Source organism: Orbicella franksi, chromosome 14 (genome assembly GCF_964199315.1).
Source record: "Orbicella franksi chromosome 14, jaOrbFran1.1, whole genome shotgun sequence".
Classification (NCBI taxonomy): Eukaryota; Metazoa; Cnidaria; class Anthozoa; order Scleractinia; family Merulinidae; genus Orbicella; species Orbicella franksi.
Genome location: NC_138158.1, coordinates 12,576,721 through 12,588,823, shown reverse-complemented (window position 1 = coordinate 12,588,823; position 12,103 = coordinate 12,576,721). Strand labels below are relative to the sequence as shown.

The 12,103-nt window shown below is 37.7% G+C and overlaps 2 protein-coding genes and 1 pseudogene across 4 annotated transcripts in view; 2 read left to right on the top strand and 1 right to left on the bottom strand.

The window, feature by feature from the left end:
* Positions 1–12,103, top strand: part of LOC145467669 (uncharacterized) — a 117,615-nt gene that overhangs the window by 67,595 nt on the left and 37,917 nt on the right. For all 3 annotated transcript variants that reach the window (XR_014042089.1, XR_014042090.1, XM_081451270.1), the window contains exon 8: positions 1,105–1,277. Coding sequence is in view for 1 of the 3 variants with exons in the window: in XM_081451270.1 (XP_081307396.1) it covers positions 1,105–1,277 (173 nt within the window). In the remaining 2 variants the exon portion in view is untranslated. The remainder of the gene's footprint in view (positions 1–1,104; positions 1,278–12,103) is intronic.
* LOC145467731 (uncharacterized) lies at positions 9,273–10,551 on the top strand. Its single transcript, XM_081451331.1, has one exon. The coding sequence runs from the start codon at positions 9,687–9,689 to the stop codon at positions 10,350–10,352; it is 666 nt and encodes a 221-aa protein (XP_081307457.1). The 5' UTR covers positions 9,273–9,686; the 3' UTR covers positions 10,353–10,551.
* LOC145467685 (uncharacterized) overlaps positions 10,579–12,103 on the bottom strand; it is a 3,131-nt pseudogene continuing 1,606 nt past the window's right edge.

Genomic DNA, 12,103 nt, shown 5'->3' with positions numbered 1-12,103 from the left:
CCAGAAAGTATGGATTTAATAGAACAACCATATCTTGATGAAATACATTCTCACTAAGGACAAATGTAAACAGGCTATAAGCATCCGTGGAAATCTTGTGTTTAGGTGACGAAATTACCATCCAACTGACTCAAGCTGTCCGAGTTTTCTTTCCTGCTTTTTGTTTGCCTGCTCCTCCACTTCCTATCTAACTTTCCATTCCTAATATACAAGCAGCTCTTCTGCAAACAAGTTTTCTCTGTCATGGCTTCAAATATTGCAAATTTCTCTTAAAGCTCTAAGCAGTGAGTTCACGGTTGTCGAACGTGCTCAATCAAAGTTTATTTTGGAGTCTTTCAAATCGAAACTTAACTCTAACTCCAGTGACGAAAAAGAAATGATTTTGAAACAATACTTAAACATTTTAGTCCAAAAATATATTGGAAGGATTAATTTTGTTTTCCATTTTCTCAAGCAAATACCGGGAGCTGACTGAGGTGCTATTGTGTTTGGTTCCTGGGTAGACGTCATCAGCAACCACCGTCCCGCACTCCCTAAATGCGGTCACATAACAATTCAAATGCGACTTTGAAAGGGCATAGAAAATTGAGGATTCAACCAAATTTGAAATTTTTTTGCCCAAATGTTTCAAATAACAAGTGGATTGGTTTTAGTGAAAAAAAAAATTGGGGGGTTAGGTGCACTTTAATGCAATTTCAGCGATTTCTTCTGGGTATTTTCCTCAGACGGGGCACTGTGGGCTGGTAGTGTGTCTCTGCGGATGAACAGTATTGTGTCATGTGATCAATTTAAACCAGTAAGAATTGGAGAAAATTTAGTGGTGAACAATGAGAGGTGATACGGCCTCATCAACTATCACCCCATAGAAATCAAGAGCGAATAATCTAATTGTTAAATATACACACAATGGTTCCAAATAAATATTACTAGGGTTTCTGCAGATTCAGAAACTTTCTGGTTAATTGCCCATATTTGTGCTTCTGTGTCCAGTGGATTCTGAGTGCATAAACACTAGGAAATGTTCTGAGATTTGAGAAGCTATCACTTATTTTATATGCTGTGGTGAAAAATTAGTAACTGTGTACATTCTCAATTTCCTTTCAGCGATATAAAAATGTCATCCTGATCTTCTCTGTAAAGGAGAGTGGAAAGTTCCAGGGTTTTGCCAGACTTGCATCTGAAGCCAAACATGGAGGCCAGCCAATGCCATGGGTGTTGCCTCCTGGAATGAGCGCAAAGGCCTTGGGGGGAGTATTCAAACTTGAGTGGCTCAACAGGTATAACCTATGTAATACTGATCTTACAATCCGACTTCTCTAACTTGTCTCACCTAAGGTGATATACTCTACAAGACTGAAACCCTTTAAATACAGTCGAACCTCTGGTTGTGACCACCTCTCTTCAGTGACAAGTTTTTTAAAATACCCAAAGTTCCCAAGTCAAATCACTATATTTGGAACCTCTTGTAAGTGACCACCTCTCGTAAGCGACCACCTCTTGTAAGCGACCACGACCACTTTTAGTGCTAAAAGTTTGAAACTTTCTTCTATTTTTAACCTCCTGTAAGCAACCACTTGACAGATGATGGAGCAGAATTTGTATAAGGTGTTGTGACACATTTTGTGCTGTATTTTGACGAGCCCATAGGGTGAGTCAAAATACAAACAATGAGTAAAAATATAAAGGGATACTACACACCAAAACATCTAATAAGAGATTTATTATCCAACTGCTGTAGTCAATAAATTTATCAATGAAAGAGGGAGAGTGTGACAGTTTTGTGTGCGTGCACTGACCTGTATGGCAAACAGGTTTTCTACTGTACAAATAACTGTACAATATCGCTGTATATTTGTACTGTTATTTGGATGGTATTCGCTGCAGTTGGATAATAATAAAAGTTATTACATGAGTTTAGATGGGCATTGGTGCATGCAGTAAGTCTCTGCAGTTACCATATGCTAATGAGGCAAAATTTTGACCCCATATGGTCTGAGCTCTGGTAAGCAATCACCTCCTGTAAGGGACCTAGGCTTGACATTTTAGGTGGTTCTACTGTATTTTTTCAAGTTTTTCAGTGGCAAAATCACCAGGAAGATTTTTATGGCCTAAATTATTGGTGTTTTCTTGGAGAAATCCCCTTGAAAGCATTTCACAAAAATTAATAGTCTGGGTCATTTTTAGTGCAGAGTGCACTATTGGGATGGTTATGGGGGTTGCCTGCCGCTAAGGAACTAAGGCGCTATGGCGCTATGGCGCTATGGCACTATGGCGCTATGGCACTATGGCGCTATGGCACTATGGCCCTATGGCGCTAAGGTGTAAACTTTAATGTTTGTTTAATTAATTAATTTCAATTAATTAATTAGTCTAGAGGCAGGGAAGTAGTGGGAGTAGGGTGGGAAAGGTACATGTGTACTCTACGTAAAACACATTCCATCGCCGTCGCTTAACTTTGAACATCGCAAAGCTATATATTTGTTTCAGGTAACCCCTTGCTCTCCTTGTGGTACCATTCTCCTTAGAACAAAACTAATTTGCCCTAAACGCATGCGTAGATTAGTTAGGGTTCGTGGCCTCTATATTAGGTGAAGGATACATTGCATACGGAATCACGCACAAATGTTGAGTGGTTTTCCTTATGGTAGAGCTCAACATGTAAGACGCATGCGTTCTAGCATTGTTAGTGTTATACACTATCTTTACACGCAGTATTTTATATATCGTGTCATGTGACCAAGGACGGCAGTTATTTTTCAGGTAGCGCCAATTGTCCCTTTTTATTGCAAAAGTGAAACGTTACTGTGGCTGCGTAGCTTTTAGAATTACAAACAGGTCGGTTCAACAGATATCATCTGCTGTTTTCAATCTACAATAGTGTGCTTGTCAGAGTTCAAATATATTGCTTCTCCTTAGCGACTTGTTTATTTCTTGCCTTAATTGTGTCTGTAAGAGAGACCAAAAAGTTCTCAAGTTAGTGGCGTTAATACTCCGCAAATTGTGAATTTGTAACAAAAGAAACCAGAAAAATGCTCAAATATTGCTGCAGACGCCGTGGCACCTAATGAAAGCGCAAATTAATTTAATCAGTCTGTGAGGAGACTCATTCATATCGGCCAAGTAGCGCTGTTTATCTTCAATACTTTTCGTTGAAAAGCTTCTCAGCCATCAATATCGTTGTGTGTTAATTTTGAATTGTTTTATTGTTAACAACAAAGGTGGCAACAGAAAAAGAAAGTGGTATTTCGTGGCTATCTGATAATTAAATTAGTTCTTGTTCATCGGTAAAAATTTGCATTTTTAGTAAAACATCGTCTCTGTTCCGTTTCTTCATCACTACATCAGATATTTAACTTTCTTTCATTTATCTCCAAAAAACAAGGACATCTTCCGTATGTTTTGGAGAAAACAGGGGTTTCATATTACATGGCTTTGCGAGGAAAACAAAAGTATCAAGTTACAAAGTTGGCGTGAAGAGCTAAATTGTCACGTTTGCTGCTTCAGCGTATTGTTGAATTTAAAATGAACGAAAATCAACTTAAAGCACCAGTAGTAATTAATTTGTGCGTAATGTTTGGACCTTGAATGAAAATACAACCTTGAAACATACACACTGCAAAGGGGAAAAGCCGTAGCAGACTACCAAGATAGACACAAACCGGAAGTGAACCGAGTAGGGGTGAGTACTTATGGGACTACTGTACCAGAGCTATCAATTGCGCTCTGCACTATCTGAGATTGTCTCACTAGTATAACTTGTGAATACGTGAAAAAGAGCTTACAAGAGGTTCCAAATATAGTGATTTGATTCGGAATCTTTTGGTATTTTATTTTTGGAATACTGGTTGCTGAGGAGAGGTGGTCACTTACAAGAGGTGGTTGCTTACAAGAGGTTCCAAATAGAGTGATTTGACTTTGACACTTTTGACACTTTTTTGACTGCGGGAGGCAGTCGCAACCGGAGGTGTGACTGTACATGGCTTATAACTGTTTCAAGAAAGAACCAATCAAAACACTCAGATCTACCTCACAAGTACCTTGCCATATGATAAGTATGTGCAATCAAATGGTGACGAGCGAAATTAGCAAATAATTTCATGTGTGTTTTGTCAAAATTCTGATAATTTCCCGAGCCTTTAGGCAAGGGAAATTATCAGAATTTTGACAAAATGCAAGTGAAATTATTTCCTAATTTCATGAGAAAACCATTTGAGTACCTTTTAATATCGTGGGTTGCAAATTACGCTCACAACCATAACTTTTTTTACTGGTTTATTCTATCGAAAACCGAGAACGTTATGAAGAATATAGTTTTAGTTTCAAGCATACATTATTGCTAAAGTTCGTAATTTTCTGAGTTTCTTCTCAAAAAATACCTTTCGAATTCTTTGTGCTTGTTTATAATATTTCAAAATTATGGCAACTGTCAAATCTTTCTTAAATGATTGGCTCTAATTCATCATGAACTGATGAAAGAAATGACAATGGCACCCGTTGAAATGAGCTGAAACTAAAATTTTGCATGAGGCCATATAAAGTTTTGACAGTTTGTTTTGAAGTGAAATCATCACCAAAAATTTACTTAATGGTCTAAGAACACTTGCCTTAATGAAAGTCAAACGAAAATGTACAAAGTTGAAACACCTTCCAAGCTGGCAAGGAGCATATGGTTGTGGACAAATTATACATCACAACTTGTCGTGCATGAAGCGTTGGCCTGTTCAGCATGTCCTTGGTTTATCACCCTCATTACAGTTGTGGAAATTGTAGGCGTGGCCATTGCTCACCGCTGCAGTGGACTGGATTAGCGGCTGAAGGGGAACTCGACTGGTTGTCTGGTTATAGTGGATTTCTTTGCCATCAATGATGCTAGACAGTTGTCGCTGCTCGTCTTCGTTCTGGGAGTTGTAGGCTTCAACACTTTGTTCTTGTCGATGGCCAGTTATTGTTATTATTTTGGATTTTGGAACTTCCTTGGCCTTCAGCTTTCTGACCACTGTTTTCCAGACTGAGTGGTTGGATAATCTGCTTTAGGGACCCACGTTCGTAATCGGTTCCATCTTGTTTACACATGAAGGCATAAAACCGCTCGAGTACTTCATGCAACTGCTCAGGAAGAATCATCTCCAGGTATCTTTCAAGGTTATTTTTGTCACACCACTTCTCAAAAACCCTCACCTGGGTAATTGTGCTCTTTCACGTAAGTCAGTTTTCTGCCGCTTCTTTTAATTCTGTAACTTCTTCAATGGTACGATCACCATCTTAAATCTCAACTCCATCTTGGCACTGATCGAGATACAAGAGATGTTGCCATGGCAATTTTATAATTTCACATGTGAAATTATAAATTAATGCTAAAATTTCACACCAAAATTAAGGAGTAATTTGTCACCCATGATATTATCATTGTTAATTCTGAAGGACTTGCTATAAAAAATTAAAAACTTGATAATATTTCCTCAGACTGACATAATATGCAATTAATTGGACAGTACCAGCATTCTCTCAGTTGCATTCAATATTTACAGTTAACTTATGCAAATAATCTTACAACCGCTTGGTTGTGAAAATCAAACGTGCAGAAAGGATGAAAAATGCAATTTTGCTTAATATGTTCTAATGTTGGATATCAGACTTAAATCATGGCAAAAATCACTGCGCATTTTTTCAGTTAAATATTCTTTTATTTCACGGAAAAATGCCAATAACAAAATTCCATTAAAATAATTATTTAAGGTACTAAATTATTATTTGGGTTTGAGACAAGCCTGGCATGCAACAACAAATAACTTAACCACGTTTGAGACTCATTTTTTGAGTTATTTTTTTGTAAAAAAAAATACCTCTTAGTCCGCGCGTCGGGAATGTTATGGACGGGTCAATGGGTGAGTGAGTGAGTGAGTGAGTGAGTGAGTGAGTGAGTGAGTGAGTGAGTGAGTGAGTGAGTGAGTGAGTGAGTGAGTGAGTGAGTGAGTGAGTGAGTGAGTGAGTGAGTGAGTGAGTGAGTGAGTGAGTGAGTGAGTGAGTGAGTGAGTGAGTGAGTGAGTGAGTGAGTGAGTGAGAGATGTATGTATGTCACACCAATCAGATTGGATCTACTATGAACAGCCAATCAAATTTCTTGTTGTAAAGGTAAATGGTACGTGAGAAACACAAGGTATGTATAAACACAAGGACTTTGGTAATTGAAAAATAAAGAGTGACGTCTATGTTGCCGGTTTGTGATTTTTAGTCCGGTTTGGAGGGGAGTGTGACAGTTACATATGTACATTGGGTTGTTTTAGAGTGCATACTTTTCAGTGTAATGGTCGCTAGTTATGAACGAGATGAGTTTTGAGTTTTGAAGCAGTTCATGAGTAGTAGGCAAATGGCACGAGATATTTTTATTTTAAATTACAAAGGGTAACTTGATACTTTTGTTTTTCACAAAGAGTTAATTCAATTAGAGGTCACGAAACGTTGGTTCTAGTTCTTAGGACATGTTTTAGAGGAGACGAGACTATTTAGATTTGAAGCAGTTCTAACGTTTACAATAGTAAGTGCAGGTAACGATTGTTTTGTTTTTATTGCATGCAAATATAACAAAATATTTTTATTTTTTAGTTACAATGGGTAATTTGACACTCTTGTTTTTCACAAGGTAGTAAATTCAATTAGAGCTGACGAATCGTCACCACTTGTTCCCACGAGATGTTTGCTATTTTTAGTCACAAATGGTAACTTGACACTTTTGTTTTTCATATGGGAGTAAATTCAATTAGAGCTTACAAGTTATCGGCTATTGTTCCCAGGATATTAAACAAAAAAGAAGCTTTCATTTCTAGAGTGTTTTTACGTCTCTGCAGTAGCAGTTTAATATTTTTATTTGATGAGCATTTTATGACATTCTTTTCAGTCCGATATTTTTAAAGGTAAAAAGTATGAAAACTGTTCAAATGTTCTTTGAAGACTGTGTGGCACCAAGTTAAGGTGCAATTTAATTAAATCAGACTTTCAATGTGTCAGAGAGGTTTTTTCTCTTTCTTTCAATTTTCGGTGAAGTCGTGTTGTTGCGTTGTGTTGTGTAAAAAGGGTAAACTTACGACTCGTAGAAAATGCGAAAAGTTCTCTTAACTTGAGTATTTTTGAGCAAAAATTCCTCTTGGGGGCTGGAAGAGCTCCCGAGGGGGTACTCCCAGAAAAATTGGTAGGGGGTGTGCGGCCCGCTTCCCAAAACCCTTACCCAATTTATGACCAAAATCTGCGATATTCCTTACCCTATTTATGACCTGACCAAAAATTCGAAACCCTATTTACGACCTGACCCTCAAATCAAAACCCTGTTTCAGACCTGCGTTATAATTAGCTCCCTAGTTCAAACCAATGTTAAATTACCGTAAACATATAAATTTGCGAAGGGCTTTTGTTGATTTTCTTTTCGATGATGATGAAAAAGTGGCTTCTTCTTAAAGCAAACCCATATCAAGGCTAGAGTGCAAAAACCGTACCCTATTTATGACCAAAATGACCAAAATCAGCTAAAATCGATACCCTATTTATGACCAAAACGGCTGAAAAACCATACCCTTCGAGACCGCACAGACCTATATAGCCCATATAAGACAGTCCCCCCCCCCCCCCCTGGGGGAAGGGCCACGTGATCGGTGAGTGAGGGAGTTATGCTTGTGCGCATATCAGACCAATCACAGTGTGGGTTGTATCAAAGAACGAATAAAATTGCCTGTTAGAAAATAAGATGGTATCTACATTAATCTGGAGACGTGTCAGATTACTGTAGTTTGTTCAGTCAAACATTTTATGGCTTACTATTTAGTTATCTTACCATTACCGATGTAACATCGTATGTACATCATAAACTCGCAGTTTCTTTCTTGCTGTACATTGCAACCAAAAAAACTTGTCAAATCAACCAAATCATTACTGTAAACAGTCCCATGAATGCTGCTATCTCCGAGACTTATAGTTCACAAAAAAATAACTCTTGCACGCCTTGCGTGCCTATGTTTTAAACTCGTGGATACGTGAAGCGTAGAAACGTGTTTGTTGTGGGGACTCTGATATGCAAATGTGTCACTCACTCACTCACTCAGGTGTAGACACTGTTCGTAATTAGTCGCCCGAACGAGAGCGCCCGACTCCGATGCCATGTTAGAATAGCAACCGAGCCCGACGCCATATTGGAATAGTAACCGTGCAGTCAGTGCGAGCCTACTACTCAATGCATGCATTGTGCCAGCCTGAATATTGATGATTTTGTAGCTTTTACATGACGATTAATATTAGGTGTTTCGCTAAATTGAAGAGGAGTTGACTTTGAATGTTCGAATTAGTACTATGGCCAACTTGAAGGCTGAATTTCAGGAGCATTTGAGTCGTCCAGGCGTTCAAAATGACCAGGAGATGTGCATTTGTTTGCTGGCAAGTGACCTGAAAATGATTAAATCTCATACTAATGTGGTAAGCTTTGATGAGAATGTGTCTTATTCCTTGACCTTAATGAACTTATATGAGCGAAATGAACAACTTTTAATGAACGAAACAGCTATTGAAAACAGGACAAACATCGGCACCATTGTATAATATTGTAATTTCATTTTTATAATTTAGTAACATCTAAATCTGAGACCAGCCAAAATATTGTTTTAACTCTACGATGCTGTGTCAGCCTTGCAGTAGTGAGGTATTATCGTTTTACTTTCCAAATTTGGCTGATTAGATCTCCTGTGAGATCCAACATTCAATCAAGCAGGACCTTCGTTCACAGCTTTGCAGTTTAAACACCTAAGTTTTTCATGTTGAGTTGTCCATGTTCAACCAGCATCGAGTTAAGTTTAGATTAAAGTTGTGTTCTCTATACTTGTCTTGTTTACTTTAGTACATTGATCTGAACTCTAAGTGGGATGCGAAATGCTCATAAACTTGGGAAGAAATTCCCAAATACTTGATTTTGATAAGCTTAAATGATTTTTACCCTGTCTTTTGTTTACACTTTTGCTTCCTGATTGAAAATATAAGAAAAGGGAAAGAAACCCTGTGAGCTTGTCCCCGATTAGTAGTTAGCACTAAATACATTGACACTTCAATAAAGCTGTTGTTATTATTGTTGGAACACATATATATGTGTCGACAGATTTTTCGGATCAACACTGAAAATGCTTGCAAAAGAGGCTACTTATGTTGATGTATTTTACGTGCAATATATATATAGAGAGAGAGACGAGGTTCCAGACTGGAAAAGAAGTGCTGTCTCGGAAGAAACCTTATCTATTCTTGGTTTTCAGCTGACGTCATAAGCTTATGCAAATTAGGTTTCCGCCATGTTGGTGCCCATGCAAGGTGTGAAATTATATGGAAATCTATGCCATTTCTGATCGCTCGCGTTCAAAGTCTTCAAATAATTCATCTTTCCAATGGATATTTCCCAAGAAAGCGACCCAAAATCACAAGAGGAGATACCAGTGCTTTCATCCTACATAAAAAACCTCGAAAGCCACGTCCGAGAGTGCTATTTGAAGAAAATTTCTGTGGTTGGCGTAGATCCAGCTGCCATACCGAGCGAGCAGTTCAGCTCCGAATGTTTGCCTCCTATAGAAGTCTCGGACTTGCTTTCCTATTTAGTTTTGGAGACAAGCTATTACACAAACAAGTAGTTTAAGGCCTTCAAAAGTTTGGAGGCGTACAACCAGATGGTCTCTGGTTTCGTCGCGTCAGTTCAAGGGAAAGAAATCGTGGGCAAGATTGTTGTTGTGGCCAAGGTGAGACATTCGCAGCGAATGAACGATCCTCTCGTGAACATTTGGATCATTGTAGAAAAGGACGGCACCATTATCTCTGTGCATTGCTTAGGCTGCAAGGCAGGACTGGCTGAATCCTGTTCCCATGTAGCGAGCGTGATGTTTTACATCGAAGCTGTGACACGGATTCAAGGAAAGCTCGCCTGTACTCAAGCGAAATGCACATGGATTTTACCAACATATGTCAACGAAGTACCATATGCAAAGGTAAGGGACATAGACTTTTCATTGGCAAAAAAACTCAAAAGTGCGCTGGAACAGAAAATCGAGACATCACATCAAAATACTGGGGAAGGAAGCCTCTATCATGACTCAGTCGTAATTGAAGTAGAGGAACAAACAAACGATTTATTAGGGGGACGTTTAATTGCTCTTGACCCGAAGCCAGTGCAGCAACAAACAAATGGCAGTGACTGTGGGGTTTTTGCAGTTGCGTTTGCTACCTGCTTGGTCTTTGGAGTAGACCCCACATTTATAAATTTCGATGCACAAGGTATGAGACCTCATTTGGCCACATGTCTAAGAAATGGCAGAATCAGCTTGTTTCCTTCATTTTAAAAACATGTTTATTTTACAACATTAAAAGGAACATGGAAAATCATCTGTAATTTTGTGTAATATAATTTTCAGATATTTCAATTTTGAATCTGTGGCTTTGATGTAAAGGAATTCAGACAAAGCCTTCACATAGGATATCAGGCAGCTATTTGTGTGGTTCCAGAAAATATCCATAACTCCTGCATGGAAGGGTTTTCGTTTGAACCACCTCTCTCCCCTACCCCTCCCCACCTTCCTCGAAATTTCCAATGACCTTCCATGGGATGGGTATAGATATTTTCTGGAAACACACATTCCAACCTCCCTAGGATGTAGCATACAGGCCCTTATGTAGCTGCAGCTGTGAAAATACATGCACTGCATGACAGTAAGTATGGGACACCTGTGTTTCTTTTGTGGAAGAACACACAGCCATACCATTACAGATGTAATAATCTATTGTGTTAAACAACATGTTGAAATAATATCATTTTGTATCTTTTTCCTACAGAAATAATTATTGTGTGTAAAATATATAGAACATTTATTTTTACAAATATTTTTTTCACAGTTTTCGAAAGAACTAGGAAAATTAGAAATTGAAGTTATGTTATTTAATTCAATAAAGTTATGCCACTTGTTTACCTTGTTTGTGAAATATTCCGATTTTTTTCTTGCACTTGACGGTGTAGATCAAAATCTGTTTATAACAAACTACCTTAGCTTTTTGTTACTTTTTATGCATCGCAGTATCCAAGCAAGTACATGTAACAGAGTGCCTCACCCAACAAAAAGTACCTTAGGATATCAATCAAAGCTTTTATCATAAGTTTCCCTTGTTTTGTTGTTTTTTGTTTGTTTAAAAAAGCCAAATTCAAAGAAAATGTTATACCTAATCCTAAAAGGGGAAAGAACTTTTCAAAGGGCAGAGGTCATTACCTAATTTTACAGGGGAAGTGAACCCTGTTGTAAACTGAGAATATCCAGTGGCCAGAGGGATGATATAAACAAGCTTTCATGTTTCCTTTACAAAATCATACCACATACTGTATCTACTGTAAATCCTCTATTAAGCAACCCCTCTTGAGAGGAAGAAATTTATTAAGCCACCCCTCCCCTTACACAAAAAAAAATACATGCCTTGTTACATCAAACTTTTGCAACACCTTTATATTGTGATTTTGAGGTTCGCAAATAATTTTTCACGACATTTAAATTTTGCAAATTTGCGAAAATTTTGCATTTTGAGTCACATTAATTTCACATTTTTGAGTGAGAAGATTTATTCTCTGGGCAATGTTATGCAAAAAGTCCTTGAATTATAAAAGGACTTTAAAAAGTTACACATTTCCAACAGCCCAGTTGCATGAATTTATTGGTTTCACATCTTCAAAGTTAACTCCAATATTTACTTTCTTTTGTACTTGCAAACTGCTTTTAATACGCTCAGTGGTAATAAACTTATTCTTTCTTGATAGTCATGTTCACGACACTTATTTTTTGCGTCACTTAAAATTTGGGATTTTAAAAAAATAAGGTGTTGCGAAAATTTCATGTAATTAGGTATCTAGGAAGCTTGTTGATCAAGCAAATTTGGAAGCAAAACTTTGCAGCTTTAACTCATATCAGGACCTAAGTCCTAATATCATACCATATTGTATCCCTGAAATAAATTAAAAACACCCAGGTAGTTTAATTAAAGACTTAAGGTATCTAAATGTGAAGTTGATCTAATCAAATGGCACAATTGGAGGACAAAAATTAACTAGAGC

Excerpts from the sequence above, each read along its gene's own strand:
- LOC145467731 (XM_081451331.1), top strand. The coding sequence starts at position 9,687 with ATGGTCTCTGGTTTCGTCGCGTCAGTTCAAGGGAAAGAAATCGTGGGC.